At 40.4% G+C, this 19,932-nt stretch overlaps 1 protein-coding gene and 1 long non-coding RNA gene across 5 annotated transcripts in view; one reads left to right on the top strand and one right to left on the bottom strand.

Moving 5' to 3' along the window:
* LOC125433830 overlaps positions 1-17,444 on the bottom strand; it is a 38,793-nt gene extending 21,349 nt beyond the window's left edge. The window contains exon 1 of the long non-coding RNA XR_007244674.1: positions 17,339-17,444. This is a non-coding gene — a long non-coding RNA (uncharacterized LOC125433830). The remainder of the gene's footprint in view (positions 1-17,338) is intronic.
* The window catches only part of ADGRL4 (adhesion G protein-coupled receptor L4), a 124,265-nt gene that overhangs the window by 76,250 nt on the left and 28,083 nt on the right, over positions 1-19,932 (top strand). For all 4 annotated transcript variants that reach the window (XM_048498716.1, XM_048498719.1, XM_048498718.1 and 1 more), the window contains 5 exons: positions 2,034-2,227; positions 4,025-4,201; positions 9,854-10,054; positions 17,363-17,583; positions 18,513-18,579. In XM_048498716.1, coding sequence (XP_048354673.1) covers positions 2,034-2,227; positions 4,025-4,201; positions 9,854-10,054; positions 17,363-17,583; positions 18,513-18,579 — 860 coding nt within the window. The remainder of the gene's footprint in view (positions 1-2,033; positions 2,228-4,024; positions 4,202-9,853; positions 10,055-17,362; positions 17,584-18,512; positions 18,580-19,932) is intronic.

The raw sequence follows: 19,932 nt of genomic DNA on the forward strand, positions 1-19,932 counted from the left end.
CTACACTTCCCAGGAGACCTTGCGAGCCCCAAGGTCTCATGGGAAGTGTAGTTCCCACCAGGGCAGGGCGCCACAGAGTGGGAGGGGCAGAAAACACAGAGTGTGCACCAGGAACAGTATGGCCTAGCTATGCCTCTGTTTTTCAGCCCAGTTGCTGGTCCCTCTCCTTACAAGAACTTCCAAGTTTGGTGAATATTTGATCATGGGGTCCAATGTTATGGCCCAACCAAATTTTCCTCCATTTTTTTCAGTGTAGGAAGGATGGGGGCACTCTCTTCGGGCCCCTCTAGCATTGCACTTCCTGACCCAACCTTCACGAAATGTGGAGTTCTTGTAACTATGCTGCAAATTTGTAGCTATGCTTGTAGCTATGCTGCAAATTTGGTGTTTCTACTTAAAAAAAACACCACCACCCCAAACTCTGCAAAAATAATGGACCTGAACAAAGGCAGAAAAAAAGCCCAAAATATGGCTTTTTTGTGGCTTTGCCTTTTTGGCGTCATTAAAATAGTGCCTCTTATTCAGCCAGAAAAGAAAAGCTAAAAAAAGACAGAACAGTTTTGGGGGGAGTTTTTTTCAGCTTTATTCAAATGTGCACCACTCTCAGGATCTTTGCCCTAACATTCATCAGCTTAATTTCCATTACAAACATCCACATTTAATTCTAATGGAAGATATACTGGATTGGGTCTCATGGGTTTGTTCTACTATACAGTTCAAGAAAATTTCCCTGACACAGAATATTGTTCTGTAAACTGAAGGGTATACCTGAGCCACTAGTACAGACCTGGGCATTATACGGCCCGTGGGCCGTATCCGGCCCGCCGGATGACCCTGACCGGCCCCCCTGCCTTGCTGGGGAGCACAGCCGTATTTGCCTAGGGACAGTACCTCTTGTCCCCGGGCGCATCCATTTTGGTCACGTGGGGGGCGCCAAAACGTCCCTGCACACAAGCTGATTCAGTAGGCCTTAGCAAGCCGGGCACTGAGGCAGCGACTGTTGCCAGTGCTTGTTGTAGCCCCGCCCACTCTGTACGGTGGCCTGGAGTGTCCAGGGGGCGGGGAGAAATCCCACTGTGCTCCCAGGAGCAGGACTGGGGCGCTCCGCCTCCACTCCCTCTGACCCAGTGTGCCTTATTCTCCCTTACTCACAAGCCTTCTGGCAGACTGGCTCCAATAGGTACAGGAGAAGGGAAGCTGAGCTGGATCCCAGCAGCAACAGAACTGATGATGATGCTGGCATTTGTTTGGTAAACCTTCAGATGGGGGTGATTTGTGAGAAATTTATATGCTTAAAAGTTAATTTCCCCTTGCACTGGCTTGGAGCTGTTTCTCAGGCCAGCCTACCTCACAGGGTTGGTGTAAGGACAAAATTAGGAAAGAGAGTTGGTGGGGAGAGAGCCATGTATGTTTTGCTGGGGGTGGGGTGTGTTTTGTGAGGTGGTGCAAGAAATCATTGTTTGGTCGTGGTGGGGAAGGGTGGCCGCCCATACTGGGGGGGACCCCAAATTCAGGTTTTGTCCCAGGCTCCAGTTTGCATAGATACACCTCTGCTGGGGAGTGAGGCGCCTTTGAAAGCCCCGCAAAAGCTGGTTGCCTTGGCTGCCGGCTTCTGTGGGGCTTTCAAAAGCGCCTCGCGCCCCTACCTTGCTGGGGCACGAGGGGTCTTTGAAAGCCCCGCAGAAGCCGATTGCCTTGGCTGCCGGCTTCTGTGGGCTTTCAAAACCACCTCGCCCCCCCCGCGTTTTGGCCCGGCCCTCCACAATATTTTCTGTTTCTTATGCGGCCCCATGGAAAAAATAATTGCCCACCCCTGCACTAGTAGGATGGAAAGGTTCCTTGCATCAGAGAAAAACACCACAACTAGTGAATGAATCCAACCCATGTCTCTAAAACATGTTAAGTTAAATAGTCAATTGCATTTCTATCTGATACTAGTATCCACAGTTTTGTGTATTCTGAATGTCTTCAATGCTATTTTACACTTTAGAACTCACATACAAACCACTAAGCACATCATGTTTTATTGACAGGCACTGTTGCAGTTGTGTTTCTGCAGTACAGTAGTATTGGTTCTTTGTTTTCATCCTCATGGAACGTCTCATTGAAGGAAAATTCAGAGCATGAAGAGATAGTAGCCACATCAGTCATAGCTGCCACAATTAGCTCCACTCCACCTATGTTCTACCCAATTGAGAAAATAACATTTACTTTAAGACATTTCCAGGTAAGTTTTCTTTTTAATGACTCTCTCATTTAAAACTAACCTTGCAGATTATTTTGTAAAGTACAGCAATGATGTGTTAGTTTAGAACTTTACTCACAGTTATGTTGTTACTTAATGTATGTATAATATGATTAGAAAGAAAATCACTACCCTTAGTTCCACACAGCAAGCACAAAGAAGAGAAGATGCTACCACTGGAAAGTATCAGTGGGAATTGATAGCTGTAATAGCTTCATGTGGGTTCCACAACAGATTTGTCAATAATGTGTTCGTGTAATCCAAGTTTCTTCCTCACCTCTAAGCATTTACCATTTAGAATGTGTACATCTGCTGCATTTATTATGTAATCCGGAGGCACATAAATGGGTGGGTAAAATGTGCTGCTCCACAGAGGTGTAACTAGGGAAAATGTAGCCCTGAGCAAAATGTGGGCCAGAGTGTTCATAGGCTGCTATGGACAGCATGGATGGGGTACCCACATGGCCACCAGTATCCAATTTCAGAAATTTCCAGTCTGATCCAGTGTTTGAGATCAGGTTAAGCTATAACATCACTGCAAATATAGTGAAAAAAATGTTTTGGGTTGATGGGCACCAGTTCTTGCTACATTGTTCACTTAGATCAATCTTATACACTGTATTCCAAAGAATTGGTAATTGGCCATCATTACTCCAAATGGTTTTTTTTAAAATGCTGTAGATTTGAACCAGCCAGTTATTGCCAATCAACTTATCAATAAATTATGTACAAACAATCTAAAGAAGAAGTTATTGCCCTGGTAAGACCTTGAAAACATTCTACAAGACGAACAAACTAGATTTAAAACAAGCTGCTCAATGACAGACACAGCATCTGATAGTTAAATATGTTTCACTGTGAGGTGGTACCCTTTTTGCAGTTTTCACTTATTTGTTCAGTAAGTAACCAAGGGTAAACATCAATCTAGAGTACTTCCCAAGATTGTTATGAAAAAGCAACCTTGAGATGTTTGAAGAAAGCACAGGATCTACAAATAATATTTATTTACTTGAACCTTTTTAATGCTGCCTTTCTACACTAACAAGGTCCCCAAGGTGGTGAACATAAAAACATTAAAAAGTTTAAACAATTAAATACAGTTAAAATATAAAATTAAATTAAGAACTCATAAATGTGCAGTAACATTAGTAACAGACACATGAAAAGTAGTACAAAGCTGAGGTGAGTTCCGCAGGGCCTGTAAGACGGAGCTGTTCCGCCAGGCCTTTGGAGGATCCAGGCACTGATGGTGGCCCCCCCTGGCCCCTTATATCACGGCCGTCTGTCACCTAATGGGACTCGCCGTCCCTCCCTCTTGGGGAGAGGACTTTGAAAATGGGGTTGTCAGACGCCACTTATACTTGTACTTATTATACTTATTATATTTAGTTTTTATTGTTCCTATCGGTGCTTTTAAGGGTTTTTAGCTATTTTATGACTGTATTACGTCTATATGCTGTGCACCACCCGAAGCCCCTCGGGGATAGGGTGGTATAAAAGTCTAAAGAATAAATAAATAAATAAATAAATAAATAAATAAATAAATAAATAAATAAATAAATAAATATTAATTTTATTGGTATACATTTGTTTACCTATTTTGTTTCATGTTGATGTAGATTTTCTTGGGATTTGTTTTGTTTTTATTTATGCACTGCTCTTCGTATTAGGTTATTAAATGAAAGATCTAGGGGGGTTTGTGTTGGAGTTTAACCAAATAACGAACAGATTTTTCTTACACAGCAATTTTTTCATCCATAAAACATTTTATTGTTACAGGCTATAGATAAAAAGAGTGTTAAATGTGCATTTTGGAATTATTCGGAAGACACAATGGAAGGAAACTGGTCTATAGAAGGATGTGAGACGACACATTTTAATAGTACTCATACCTCATGCAGATGTAATCATCTGACTCATTTTGCAGTTTTGATGTCCTCAAGTGACTCAGATGTTGTAAGTGCTTTTTAATGTAGTATTCACTAATTCTTTTACTGTTTGGCAGGTTTCTTTAAAGGGCAAGGTTTTTTCCACTTTAGTTTTCAAACATTGTTTCCTCTTCTGTCAGCTGGCTCCATCATTTTACTTTGCCAAGCCAATACACAATAGAATTAAATACTTTCATAGTTATATTGGCCCTGATCTTTACACTTCCAGAATCTCTCAATAATCCATTGTAACAATATGATGCACTTTTTCCCCTGTCTTTTACAGTCATTGCTGCCGTTCTGAGAGCTGGGTAGATCTTTCACCCATCTTTATTCTTGATACTAAACTGTCATAAAGCATTTTATTTTCTTTGTATAATGCATCTTTTTAACAAAATTCTGAATAAGTTACCACTGTTCTCATTTTACCATCTGGGAACAGATATTTAGAATCAACCATTGTCATGCAACTTCTCTAAAATACAATCAAAGTTCTGATGCCAAACAAGCGATCTCTTTGTCTTTCGCATGAGTGAAGATTTTACATTTGCCATGAGCATCCATCTCGTGTGCAATTAACCTTTTGATAGCAAATCTTTAGTGATGTTTGCTTCAACTGCCTTAGGGCCGATTTCAAGTTGCTTGAATATGTGGGACCCCTTGGGCCCATAAACAGAATTAAAAAGCCATGGTTAAAATCATAGAGGAAGAGGGCGGCAGCATGGCTGGGTAATGGTCTAACAAAGGATAAAAATCACTGAGACAGATAGGAATCTGTGAGTAAGGCCTGCATCACTGGGACCATGGAGACTACTTTGAAGAGCTGGAGGAGGTGGTGGGGAAAGATATCTGACACTTCATTCTTCTTTCTGATGGCTGTGGTAGAAAGTCAGCTGGCTTAAAAGGTTGGGAGTTGCTGTGGCTGTAAGGGCAAGAGAGCCTAGGGCCAAAACAGTTATTGCAGTTGTGTTCAGATTTTAAACCTGCAAACTGGCATCTGACCTGGTTATTATGGGACAGGAGATCTTTTTCTTCATCAGTATTCCCAAATGTAACTGAGCTGGGCTAAATAGAGGTTCTAGCCCCACATTATAGTTCCAGCTCACCTGCCTGGAACACTCCTGACAAAGTATCACTCTTATTTCCCTGGCTGGCTCAGGCCTGCTCTTAATATAGGACACCATGATCCATCCATCCATCTATCCATCTATCCATCTATCTATCTATCTATCTATCTATCTATCTATCTATCTATCTATCTATCTATCTGTCTGTCTGTCTGTCTGTCTGTCTGTCTGTCTGTCTGTCTGTCTGTCTGTCTGTCTGTCTGTCTGTCTGTCTGTCTGTCTGTCTGTCTGTCTGTCTATTTATTAGCTTTAATATACTGCCCACCCTCGAAGGGTTAAATCAGAATTTAACACAATTTGCCATTAATCAGATGCCATATGGTCACTTGGCTATATGGAGCCTGCTTGCAGAATGTCTCATTATAGCTGATGGCCATGACATCACTTGCCAATGCCCAAACCCTTAAAGCATTCTCAAGATGGTTAGACAATACCAATTGCAGTCCAGAGGAGAGGACTGAACAACTCACCATCCAGTTTTGAAAAGTGTCAGCAGCCTCTCTCTTCTTATCCCCCCTTTTTTTGTCTGCTTGCAGATGATTCCCATCATCCTTGGCTTCCAGCTTAAGGAGGGAACTGATATTCATGCAAAGATACATTCACATATTTTATGGGGATCCTCATGGACTGCCATAGGCAACTAAGTGTAGTAAAAGGGATTCTGGGCACTCAATACCCCAAACAGCCCCTGGCCAGTTACACAGCTCATTCTTCAAATAGCCATGTGGGCAAACCCAGCACATGGATACTTGCAGTCCAGTGTTCCCCTGACAAGTGAGTAGATCAGTCATGAAGATATAATAAGATTTCCTTTCTGAAAGGAAAGGGAATCTGGGGACAAATGCCCTGGGTGTCCCCTGGTAAGTCATGTGAGGGGGTGGAAAATTATCCCCCACACTTCTGACTCACCCACCACACACACACCCAGCAGGCCTTGGCCAGTCAGGCCGAGTGAGAAAGGGTGGGCCACCATGGCTTCTTCTGGATCACAGGGAGGTTGGCGGCCACAACTGAAATGGCAACACTCTTGACATGGAACTTAAGGACCCATGTCAAAGACCTCCCATTTCTTTTTATGTAAATTCTATTTTTTATTATATGCCATCCTTTACAGTCCTTACAGACCCAACCTTGCTAAGGATCTGGTTGCTGCTCCCCGTAGAGAAAGAACAAGGCACCATTCCCAACAGGACTTTTGGGAGAGGACAGCCCAGCAACCACCTCTTCAGAACTGGGGGGGAGGAGCAAGAAGGAAGGGCAGTAGCACTCTTCAAGCTTCACCTGAGTAGTCCCTCTGCCACTGTGGTCCTTTCAAAAGTCTGGCCCAGTCAAAGCAGTGCAACAAATCATTGTAAGGAGGGGATGCACCTTGCCTGATGAATGATTTCAGCCCTTAGGGGCTGGGTTTTGACCTGGAATAGTAGGTAGGCTTCAGTTCAGAACACATGAACCTTTTTACTGGGCATATCACCAAAGCTGATTTGCCACTAACCACAATTGCTATACTTTGCTGAAACTCACCACCACCACCTATGACACCACTAAGCTCCACAAGCAGGTGGGTATGACACCACTAAGCTCCACACTGGAACCCTGCACAAGCTGCTGTCAACCCTGGGTCATCACTGAAGCCTTGTCACCTTCTTCTCTCTTTTGGATGCTCCTTAGCTATCTTCCGTCAAAGCTAATTTTACAGGGGAGGGGTAGACCATAATTTAAACTTGGTGTTCAGGTCCTCTTGGAAGCCCTGCTGCTCACTACTCAGCCCAAGCACTTGATTGACTGGCCTGAGCTATATCCATGGCCAGCTACTGCAACTCCTTGCTCTCATTGCAAAGCTGCTGAAAGGAAAGGGAATCTTTCCCCGTTTGCTAATTTCAGCCCGGTGGTCACAAAACAGGCCCAAGATACATTCGGGGCAATCACTTCCAGTGATTCCTAGAGAGGTATGATATCATTTCCAGTGTTTCTACCTGCCAAGAAAGTATATTACATGGGCAGATAAGCAGTCATATCAAGAATTTGCAAAACATTTCAAGTTTACAAGTATACTTGATGTTCAGACCAAATGGCCCTCTATCCCTCCCCATTGGTTGTGTTGTTAAATGTTAAGCAGGAAAAGAAAGAAGCATCTAGGAGGCCACAAGTGGAGTTGCAAATCTCCATGGTGTTCTCCTGGATTTACAATTCCATGGTGTTCTCCTGGATTTACAATTTCAGACTACAGACATTCACCCTGAAGGAAATGGCAGCATTTGGGGATGATTTGTCTAATTTGTATGCTAGGTCTGCCAACCTCCAGGTGAGCATTAGAGATGTTCCTGAATTACCACTGATCTCCAGACTGCAGATATATTGGTTCTCTTGGAGAAAATGGCTGCTTTGCTAAGGTTCCTCCCTTCCCAAATGCTGCTGTCCCCAGACCTCCTTACCTCCTCCTGGCTTCTGTCACTCTGTGGAGGCAAGGGGACACGCCCTCATGGCCACAGAGATGGCTGCAGGGACGGAAGCCAGGAGGCACGTTTGCACAGCAGTGGGTGGAAGATGTCGCTCTTGAAACCGCAAATTCGCCCCTTTTCTCTCAGCTGGTGCACGTGAGCTTTGGAAAAGTTTTGTTTACATTTCCCAAGCCCCGTGCAGCAGCGAGTGTGAGTCTTTCTTTTTCTTTTTCTGTTTTTTGCTGGACTGGGAGGGAAGAGAACGGGGAAGCCTGTGTGTGTGCGTGTGCGTGCGTGTGCGTGTGTGTGTGCGTGCGCGTGCGCGTGCGTGCGTGTGTGTGTGTGTGTTATACTCGTGACAGTGGCAGCGGGGTGAGTCTTTCTTATCTTTTTTTGCTGGACTGGGAGACAGGGGGACGGGGAAGCCTGCCATGTTTTTTTTAAGAAGACTTGTGCCAGCCCAGCAGTGGGGCCAAAGCCCGAATATGCAGGGGGTCGATCCGAATTCCAGGCATTCGGATCGGCCCAGATTCAGACATCAAGCATTTGGGCCACATGTGGCCCGAATTTGTCTGAATGGGCCAGATTCGGACCGAATCTGAGATTCGGTTTACTCGAATCTCCAACTCTAGTGGCAAGCCAGGCTCTTGTCTCCAAGAAGTGCTGTCCAGCCTCAAGGCTCAAAACAGCATAGGGCACACAATGAGGCATACCCAGGAGTCTACACAAAAATCTTGATTGTACCTGCTCAAATGAATTGGACCAGGAGCCTATCCAAAGTGAAACCCCATATAAAAGCTGCTGGGATACCCTGACTTTAAAGACTTTAAGCACCACGGGTACATGTTGTTTTGCCCTTATTATAGAAGAAATGCATGATAACAGAGACGCTGGCTGCACAATTTGTAATTGCATGGTGACTAGCCCAATCTCCTCTATAGTGAAGCTGCAGGCCCAGGTATTTAAAACATTTGACCTGTTCCAGCTGGTGGCCTCCTAATAGCCATCGAGAGGGCTTGCAAGATCTTGAAAACATTACAATCTTAGATTTTTGAGAGTTTAGTATCAGGCCATTATTAGAATGATATTCATTACAGGCCACTAGTAGTTGCTTCAGACCAATTTTAGTGTGCGATGGAAGGACTGTGTCATCAGCATATAATAATAATGGCGTTGGATGACCAGCCAGACATGGGCAGTGTGAATTAACTGATTTGAGTGCAGGTGCTAAATCATTTAAATATAGGTTAACGGGAACTGGTGTAAGGACACAGCCTTGTTGCAGTAGTTTTGCAGACATCCCCCTCAAAACAAAAAAAACTAAGGAAAAGTGACAGGTTTGCAAGATCGCTAGGCAAAACAAACTTTTTCATCGACTTTTTACAGAAAAATTGAGCACGTATGAGCTGCAAGCAAAGGAAACCTCCATGGGGAATCTTCACATAGAGTCTGCTGCAGCACAAAGAATGGCAGTCACAAGCAGTAGAAACAAAAGATTTGTTTTGTTGGGCAAAACAAAGCTTTTCCTGCCTGCTGGTGTTTGCTCAGCTAGAAGGAATCATTTTCAACCCAAGTTGGTAGGAAAAGGTTGCTCATTTAGCAATTTTTGAAAAACCCGGGTTGAGAGGACTATAACAAGTGGAAGTCATTTTGGGGAAGTGAGCTGTGTGAAGTTCCTCCCCAAAATACTTTTTACAATGTCCTAAAGATGTTACATTTGTTCTGTGCAGATTCCACCTAAGACATTTTCTTGCATACAAAATTCAGCTGACAGCCTTTAGTTGCATACAATAGACATTGGATCGCAGCCAAGGTCTTGTTATTGATTTTTTTTTCAAAGCATTATACCTGGCATAGGAAACAATCATACTGAAATTATTTATAAACTTGTACCATCTTCTTACTATTATTTATAAACTTGTACCATCTTCTTACTATTATTTATAAACTCGTACCATCTTCTTACTTCTCATTTACTTACATCTTCTACAAAAAATAAAAAGACTTGTGAGGGTAAAGGAATAGAAACCCATGACTATACTATCAAATAAAACTGTAAAAATGTTATTGAGCCATTTCTCTTCAATATTATATTATAATTCCCCCCCACCCCAGGATGTCAAGGATTATATTCTTACAAGAATCACACAACTTGGAATAATTATCTCATTGATTTGCCTCTCTGTGTGCATTTTCACATTCTGGTTCTTCAGTGAAATTCAAAGTACGAGAACAACAATTCATAAAAATCTCTGTTGCAGTCTTTTTCTGGCGGAACTTATTTTTCTTGTTGGGATTAACATGAACACCAATCAGGTGTGTATACTTTCCTTGTTTCTTCATTTGAGCGCACAAAAATGTATGCTTTACTCTGCCATTCTTAAATGTAAATGTAGCATTTTCCAGCCTTAATGTGAATGTTGACATTTAAATTTATACACAGCCAGTTGTGTAGGAATTTAACATTTTCTTCTAAGGATTCCAGGCAATCAACAATGGAGTCCTTAATGAGGAACACTGGAGTCATAGTATTAAGTTTAGTCGAAGGCTTTCACAGCCGGATTCAACTGGTTCTGGTGGGTTTTCCGGGCTGTGTGGTTGTGGTCTGGTGGATTTTGTTCCTAACGTTTCGCCTGCATCTGTGGCTGGCATCTTCAGAGGTGTATCACAGAGAAAAGTCTGTTTCACACTGTGTCTAAGTGAGAAGGGAAAGTTTACAATATACCACACTAAACTTTCCCTTCTCACTTAGACACAGTGTGAAACAGACTTTTCTCCGTGATACACCTCTGAAGATGCCAGCCACAGATGCAGGTGAAACGTTAGAAACAAAATCCACCAGACCATGGCCACACAGCCCGGAAAACCCACCAAAACCAGTATTAAGTTTGTTTAAAGACAAATGTCCCAGTAATAGAAAAAAATCTAACAGTTTTAATAGGAATTATGCTGATTTTTATTTCTGTCTCCAGTGTACAAGAATGCTCCTTACATTCAGCTCTGCTGTGCTCTTGTCATTTTATTTCATTATGAATAGTATCACTAGTGCAAATTTTCATATACTGAATATTAATCACTTGCAACTTTGCGGGTCAAGGAGAATAACAATGTTTTACCAAGGTTTGCAGTCCAAATTGTGTGTATGTAAAGTGTTGTCAAGCTACAACCAACTTATGGCAACCTCAGACAGGGGCTTTCAAGGCAAGTGAGAAGCAGAGGGTTGTTGTTGTTGTTTTTTTTTTTTGCTTTTCTGTGCAAAGTTTTCCTTCATGGTCTTCCTTCCAATTACTGACACTACTTAGCTTCTGAGATCTGAGATGATCAGGGCATATACCATGATTTCTTCCCCCTCACAATCTAAATTAAAAAACTGAAAAAGGAGCAAATGAACTAAATAAAAAGAATGACTGCAGCATAAATCTTCTACCAATGTGTTCTTTTGTTTATTTTGTTTATTTTATTTCATTTATACTGCATCCATTCCCTACTATAGTTGGGCTTAGGGAGACTTAGAGACATTTAAAACATTGCATATGAAAATATGATAATTCTGCAATAAAACTAGTAATAATGCTAAAACGTAGATTTATATCAATAGATGACAAGCAATAAGATGACAGTATTCAACCAATAGTCTCCCAGTCTCAAGATAATCCTTTTTCAAGGTATCATCAAAAAGTTGGCAAGGACCAGAAGGGCCACATTTTTAAAAAAGTGATTGCAGGGACAGGGTGGGGGAGAACTCAGTTCAATGCACGTGTTGGTAGGTGGGAGGTTGGCAAGATGGTATAGCAGATGACAGTAGCATCAACCAAAGGCCCAGTGGAACATCTTTGTCTTGCAGGCCCTGCAGAAATAATTAGGGTCCTGTGGATCCTGGTGTCAGCTGAACTACTTACAAACTTCCAAAGAAAAATGAAAGAAAGATTTAACAAGCTGGAAAATAGTACAGATTTAAAAAGAAATGGGACAATTCAAGAGAATTGATGAGTCATTCAAACAAATAAGAGAAACCCTAAAAGACAATACTGAACAAATTGAAGATGTAGAAGACAAATTAGACACATTGAAACGTCAATTTGAAACTCAAGCAGACGACTTGGCAATCCTTGAACTCCAACAGAAAGAATCCATACTTTGTATAAGAGGTCTACCAGAGATGGAAAAGGAAAATCTCCCACAAAGAATCCTGCCACTACTGAGTAAGATGTGGGATTTATAGGAAGAAGTCATAAAAGAAATAGACCTTCTATACCGGGTAAATTCAAGGTCAGTCAAAGATAAAAGACTACCCAGAGATATACTTATAAACTTTAAACTGTTAGAAAATAATTGAGAGATGAAATTCTGCATTACCATTTAGCAAATAAATTATAGCTCAAAGGAAAAGACCTGATTGTATTGAAGGAAATCCCAGTGGCAATCCTCAGAAAAAGAAAGGACTATGCGAAGTTAGTGAAAATTCTCCACTGTAATGATATTACATTTAGATGGAATATATCTGAAGGAGTTTCATTCTTATACAACTCTAAGAAATATATCATCACAAGTGTTCAAAAAGCACAAGACTTCATTCTGAGAAATAAGAACCTACATCCTTCAGAACATTAGTGGAGGGGTAAGAACAATAATTCAAATGCATTGTAAAATATATTTGTGTAATTTAAATGGATTAAATAACCCTATTAAGAGAAAAAATCCTTTTCAGTTTGAAAAAGAAAATAATGCAATTGTATGTCTACAAGAAACCCACATTAAAAAAAGAAGAGATATATTTAATTAATTCAAAATTAAGGCTGTTATTTCATGCTGGATACAAAAAAAAGGGGAAGTGGCCTTATATTTAAAAGAAAATTTGAAACCAAAAGAAATGATAAATGATACAAAGACTAGATATATAGCAGTAGAAATTATACTAAACACAAAAAACTATAGTAATAGGAATTTACGCACCTAATGAAAAAAGGCACAATTCTATCAAAATTTGGCTAATGCATTGCATAATTATACTGCAAAAAATTGGAATATACTGGGAGATTTTAATGGGGTCATAAACCCCATAAAAGCTAAATCACACTTGCAGAGGAAAAAACCCAAACTGAAAAAGGATAACAAATTGCTAAAACCTTCTTCAACTTAATGGAGGATCTAGGCCTGATATTTGGAGAGAGAAAGAAGGAGAAGCAAAAGAATATTCGCAAAAGAATATATACTCCTCAATTAATCCTAACACACGCCAACATCTATGCAAAACTGAAGCTCTCCCTCGTAGACTTTACGGACTCCCAAAAATCCACAAGGATTCCACTCCACTCAGACCCATTGTGAGTGCCATCAGACCCCTACATATGATTTGGCAAAATTTCTGGCTGCACAATTACAAATCCAAATTGGACTCACCACACACTACATTAAGGACTCAGCCCATTTCATAGAAAAAAATCAGCAATCTAAAACTCAACCCCTCTGACAAACTGATCAGCTTTGATGTGATCTCCCTATTCACCAAGGTCCCCATAGCAGACACCATCGAACTCATTAACCGGATTTTCCCTAAAAACATCAGAGCCCTGTTTCAACATTGCCTCACTACAAGCTACTTCCAGTGGGATAATGAATTTTATGAACAGAGAGATGGGGTAGCCATGGGTAGCTCTCTTAGCCCTGTAATAAATTTTTACATGGAATATTTTTATAAACAAGCCCTGGGAACATCACCAAAAAAGCCCATTATATGGTTCCATTTTGTGGATGACACATTCACAATTTGTTGCCATGGAGAAGAAGAACTAAACAAGTTTCTGGACCATATTAACAATATCCATCCTAACATCCAATTTACTATGGAAAAAGAAAATGAGAGGAAACTACCATTTCTAGATGTTTTAGTCATCCGCAAACCCAACCATCAATTGGGCCACACAGTATACAGAAAACCTATGCACACTGATAGATATCGTCATAAAAACGCCAATCATTACCCAGTTCAAAAAAGGAGCACAATAAAAACTTTGGTAGATCATGCAAAAAGAATCTGTGAACCTCACCCCCTTCAACTGAACTGAATTACCTAAACTGGGCTCTACAGGCTAATGGTTACTCTACTACAGAGATTAGAAGAGGTGCAAGATCAAGAACAAACCACAGAAATGAAAATTAACAGCTACACAAAGGGAAGATGTTCTGATCATACATCAAGGGAATCACTGATCAAATAGGGAAACTGATGAAAAAACATAACTTCCAAACAATCTTCTGATCCACTAAGAAAATTCAACAAATGTTATGTTCAGCAAAGGATAAGAGGGATCCTCTAACTTCTGCAGGAGTCTACCATGTACCTTGCAGCTGTGGACAAGTCTACATAGGGAACACCAGCAAAGGATGAGAGGGATCCTCTAACTTCTGCAGGAGTCTACCATGTACCTTGTAGCTGTGGACAAGTCTACATAGGGAACACCACCCAGACACAGGATGTCTCCAGGCAGGAAGCAATCAAATGGATTAAAATGCCAGCCAGATACTATGCAGATACCTTCACTAATTGATTGTGCAATTTCATTGTTAATTACATATGCTAAAATGGGTGGATTCCACTCAACACATGCAAATCACACTTGCTAATTGCACCCTTTGCACTTGTAAACCTATGCAAATGGTTCTTTCTCCCACCCTGGACATTCCACAGGTATATATACTCCACTTGCTTTACTACCATCAGATCCTCTGAGGATGCCAGCCACAGATGCATGCCAAACATCAGGGGAAAATGCTACAGGAACACAGCCTTACAGCCCCGAAACCCCACAACACCCCAGTGATTTGGGCCATGAAAGCCTTCAACGATTCATTAAATTTAAAGATACTGTTATGATATATTAGATATTAAGTTAAATAAAATTAATATAATTTTTTGTAGATTGTTAAAATATTATTAAGGATCCACTGAATGGAGGGGAAGTCCTTCAAACCAATAGGGAAAGGTGGAAGCATCATAAAAAATGCAAAAATGTAGTACTGTCTGGGGTGCTGTGTGGTTTCCGGGCTGTATGGCTGTGTTCTAGCAGAATTCTTTCCTGACGTTTCACTTGCATCTGTGGCTGGCATCTTCAGAGGATCCATCAGGAGAAATGTCAGGAGAAACGTCAGGAGAGAATGCTGCTAGAACACGGCCATACAGACCGGAAACCACACAGCACCCCAGTGATTCCGGCCGTGAAAGCCTTCGACAATACGTAGTACTGTCTGTTTGTTAGTAACAAAGTTGATTTTCCCTTCCTCTTTCAGATATAATTTGTATCCATTTTAATATTGTATTTTGTTTTTTTCTTTTTGTTACACTGTTTCTTTTTGTTTACTGAAGAGTAAATGGTCCACTCAGAGTAGGTGTGAGCTGCTCGCAATTGCTGATGAAATGACTTAGTGGATAAATCAGAATAGTAGAATTGCCAAGCTGTGCCTGAAAAATGGCAGAAGTGGGGCACACTGTGGCAATAGATTTGTTTTTTTTTTTCAAAAAAGCCATGTGTACTCATTGGCAGTTGAAACAGGAAGTGACAAGTAGCTCAAGGAAACATAGAGTTTTTGGTGATACCTAGAGCTTATCCTTGTTTCTTCCTCTATCAACTTCCAGTGAGTACACAAGGCTGCTTTATTTTTTCTTTTCCATGTTGCCACTAAGAACTTTGGTAGACAATTGGTTCTGAGTGTGGGAAATTCCCCCACCAAAGGGGCCGGGCAGCCAGGGGGAACAAATACTTTTTATATGAGCTGAGTTTAAGTTTGATTAATTTTATTATGTTTCTTCCTAGTCCCGTGGTGGCAAACCTATGGCACTCCATGGCCAATTGGCCATGCTGGCAGGGGCTGATGGGAATTGTAGTCCATTAACATCTGGAGTACCATAGGTTCGCCACCCCACTGGCCTAGTCCATGCTTGATACTGTCAAATCTGTAAAGAATTGCAACTCAGGAGCCAAACATCAGCAGCTACCCTGGGCTTAGGAAGAGGATTTTTACTGGTGGGCTGGATAGTGATGAACAACCAGTGCAGACCTTTGAGCATCAGGATCATATGATCCTTATATCCTCATCCTAACAGCAATTTGATTGCCAAATTCCAAACCAACTGAAATTTCTGTAATGTTTGCAGAGAAATCTGTATCTTATGCAGATTACAGCAATCTAATTTGGATGTGATCACTTCCTGGATCATCAAAATCAGATCATACACCTGGATCATTTTTTTAAAAAAATCTTGGAATTGAGACATTATGGCAGTTAGACTATTAAGACACAATTTGAATTACTGATTTTAAAATAGTAAACTCAAAAAGCCTCAGGAAGGGGAAATGGTGGCCATAGTTGCAAGCAAAGGCAATTGCAATGTACTGCACTATTAGAAGAAATACAGTGAAGCAATCTGTTGAATAGACTCCAACTAGTTGACAAATTGTCCATTGAAAAATTGGTTCTCTGTTCATCACTAGCAAACAGACCATGAGCTAAACCAGTGGATGATTGCGTATCTTTAATTAAAATAATACAAAAGTGTCTAGCTAATGATAGTGGATTGAACATTCCACTTTTTGTTAGGTGCTAAAATATAATTCATTTTCAAAGTTACTTATTTACTGATATATTTATTTCAGAATTAAAATATTTATATCCAGTGGTGGGATTTAAATAATTTAACAACCGGTTCTGGTGGTGGGATTCAAATGATTTAACAACTGGTTGTAAACAAGCACCATTTTAACATCCGGTTCTGCCGAAGTGGTGCGAACCTGCTGGATCCCACCACTGTTTATATCCCACCTTACCCTTAGGCTCAAGGCAGTTCACACAGCACAATTAAACCACTGCAATTTGAAACTAATATAATAGAACAAGCAAGGAACCAGCAAAGACTTGTCTGTGAAGACTTGCTGATGAAAGTGTATTTTCCTCTGTATCCCTTCCCCCATTATTTCCTCTTTCCCTTTTTTGGTAGCTCCCCCCAACTTCTCCTCCAAATTTGGCACTGAGATTTCAATGTGCATTCTTTTCTTAAACCTACAGGTACCGTTTCTATCATTCTGTGAAGTTTTAATTCCCCAACGTTTTTGAATTTTTTAGATTTCACATTTTTCTGCAAACATGGGACATCTTTTAATTTTGTAGTGAAATCCTCCCTATCTGTCCCTATCTCCAATTTGGTGAACTATTAATGCATATACTGTGGCACATTTTGGAAGAGTAGAATAGAACCCCACATACCCCCTCAAGGTATCTGTAGTTTATACCCAATTAAAAGTTTATAACATATTATTTATTACAAAGTATAATAAATAGCCTTGCATACAGTATATGATTAGTAGTGGCAGTTGATACACTGAATGGACTTACATGTGCATGACACGTAAGAAATGGGGATGCAGCTTGATTTTAAAAAATTGAATAGGCATGGTGTTTCCCCCCCATGTATTTCCAGAAAAGTAATGAGAAGATGGATATTTTTGTTTGGAGAAAAAAATCTCAGTGAAACAAGTTTTTGTCTGTACTGGAATCACATCTTTTTAAACTAGTTTCACACAAAGTCTTTTTATGTTATTCACTTACCTTGATTTCTGTTTGCTCTTTTAGCTATTCTGTTCAATCACCGCAGGATTACTCCATTACTTCCTCTTAGCTGCCTTTGCATGGATGTGCATTGAAGGCATTCATCTTTATCTGATAGTCGTTGGAGTAATATATAATAAGGGATTTCTTCACAAGAATTTCTATATCTTTGGTTATGTGAGCCCAGCAGTGGTTGTTGGAATTTCTGCTGCACTGGGATACAAATACTATAGAAGAACTGATGCGTAAGTGATTTTGTTTTTATATGCTCCCTTTCATTATGAATAGTCCTGTCATAACATCTTTGGCAGGGATATGGTAGCCAAAACATATTTTTTTAATCGTTGCAGTACTTGGTATTTCACATTATTCTGTTTTACAGTGGGTTGTCCATGGTTTTGTGTACATACTTTAGTGAATGAACTTTATTTATTAATTCTCCTTGCTCCAAAGATATGCTGAGCTATGGAAGAGACAATGGTTCAATGCAGAAAGTCCCAGGTTTAATCCCAGTTAGAAGGATCAGCCAGTAGGTGATGTGGAAAACATCTATCTGAAACATGAGACAGCTATTGTCTATCACAGTGGACAAAACAGACCATGATGAATCAATGGTCTGACTCAGTAGAAGGCAGTTTTATGTGATAATGTGAGATAAAATGTGGGAGATAACTTCATGAAATAGTCTAGACTGAGGCGGATTCTGAAAGGACCATAAACAGCTGTGTGAGGCCGGAGAACATGGTAACACAGCTGCCCTGGGGTGATTGCATGACCGGGCACCCCCGGCTGGGCCTTCGCACAGCATGCAAACCGGCTGGGCCTTCGCACAGGGGCCTGCGGTTTTTTCCTGTGGGCCATCCAGTCCTGTATAGCCACGCAGGAATGGAACCATGAACCCCCATGGCCACGCTGACCTCTCTGGAATCATATGTTTTTGAGGACCAGAGAAATTCTTCACTTTGGGGCTTATCTACCAATTTGAACTACCTACAGTTTCCTCCTCTGATCAGTGGCAAAAGAAGCCACTTCCTGTCTGATTCATGGAGCTTCCAGACAGAGCTCCACAGTTCCTAAGAACGAGAGGACAACATTCAACTTGAGTCACCTCCATGCATGAAGATAAATAATCTTTAAACATGTTTCAAGGAATTATGTGCTGTTTACTTTTTAGGTGTTGGCTCAGCACTAAGAATAATTTTATATGGAGTTTTATAGGACCAGCATGCCTAATAATTCTTGTAAGTATGCTATTTGTTTTTATTGGAGTACATAAAACTGATAATAAAAGGTGTTTAATAATCACTAACCCATTGACAGCCCACCTGTGAGTGCTAATTATATGGCAAAATTAACTATTTTAGACATTTTTAAATAGCCACTCTTAATATATATTTATCTTGTATATGCCTAAATACTTTGGCTGTCTGGAAGACATATGTTTGATTAACTAATATTTCAGATGAGGGACTGTTTTTCTCAGTCTTATGGCTTCAGGGAACAGAATTCTCTGTAGCAATTCAAGTTTGTAAGATTTAGCTTCTTTACATATCAGTGACATCTCTGAAGAACTCGGCAGGGGGTGCACACAGACATTGTGTCAGGAGACAGATAATCTGATATTTCAAATGCTGAGTTACTTAGCGTTTTATCTGTGATCAGTCATCTTTGAAGATTAGGCTGTCATCTTCATGATTTTATCATTGTTGTGTACTCTGCCATCATCAAGGCTATATTAAACAAAATTGCACCATCAGAGACAAGAACCCACTATTTCATATGGATAGACAAGTCAAGAATTGATAGTTCACTAATTTTTGCTGCATAAAGCCCTTCTAATTCCTACTGGAAATATTTTCAGCTTGATTTTATTGGTTTTGTGTTCTAAACAAAAAAAAAAATCACCTGGCTACATCAAGAGGTTTTGTACATATTACAAAGGCAGATTTTGCATGGGCCAAAAACAGCAGTGTGAAAACAGTGTAAAATGGTCTAAAATGGTGTAAAAGGTTTACACTATTTTCACACCACTGTTTTTGGCCCATGCAGAATCTGCCAAAGTTAGGGAAGTAAAAAAATGGAGATCAAATAAATGCTAGAACAGCAGGTTCACTGGTGCAGCAAGTTACATGAGTAGACAGTTCCAGAGAATACATGGATACTCATGTATAGTAGTGATGACCAAAAATTTCGGAGCAAAAGTGTTTGTGAATTACTCCATATTAAATTTCTTCTCATGAATTCTCATGAGTATTTAAGTGTTGAAATGCATAATGTTTGTATCAAAGGAAGTTCTTTTTGGATTGCAGAAATCAGACCAAGTGTATTAAAGGTTTCAATCTAATACAAAGCAGCAGTTCTCAATGTTCATTTTAATTTAATTTTATATTGTATTATACTGATACCCCACTCATCCCTAGACAGGCTTGAGTGAATATGTTCTGCCAAGCCCTCTATCAAAAAATCTGGGTCCTACCCTGACAGAAACAAAAATGGTGACCAGAAAGTATGGAGGAAGGGCAGAAGCACAATGGATAATCCCTGGCAGAAGGATAAGCAGTAATAAAAGGTAGTGCATGAAAGGCGCTTGTTGG

This window comes from Sphaerodactylus townsendi, linkage group LG05 (genome assembly GCF_021028975.2).
Source record: "Sphaerodactylus townsendi isolate TG3544 linkage group LG05, MPM_Stown_v2.3, whole genome shotgun sequence".
Taxonomy (NCBI): domain Eukaryota; kingdom Metazoa; phylum Chordata; class Lepidosauria; order Squamata; family Sphaerodactylidae; genus Sphaerodactylus; species Sphaerodactylus townsendi.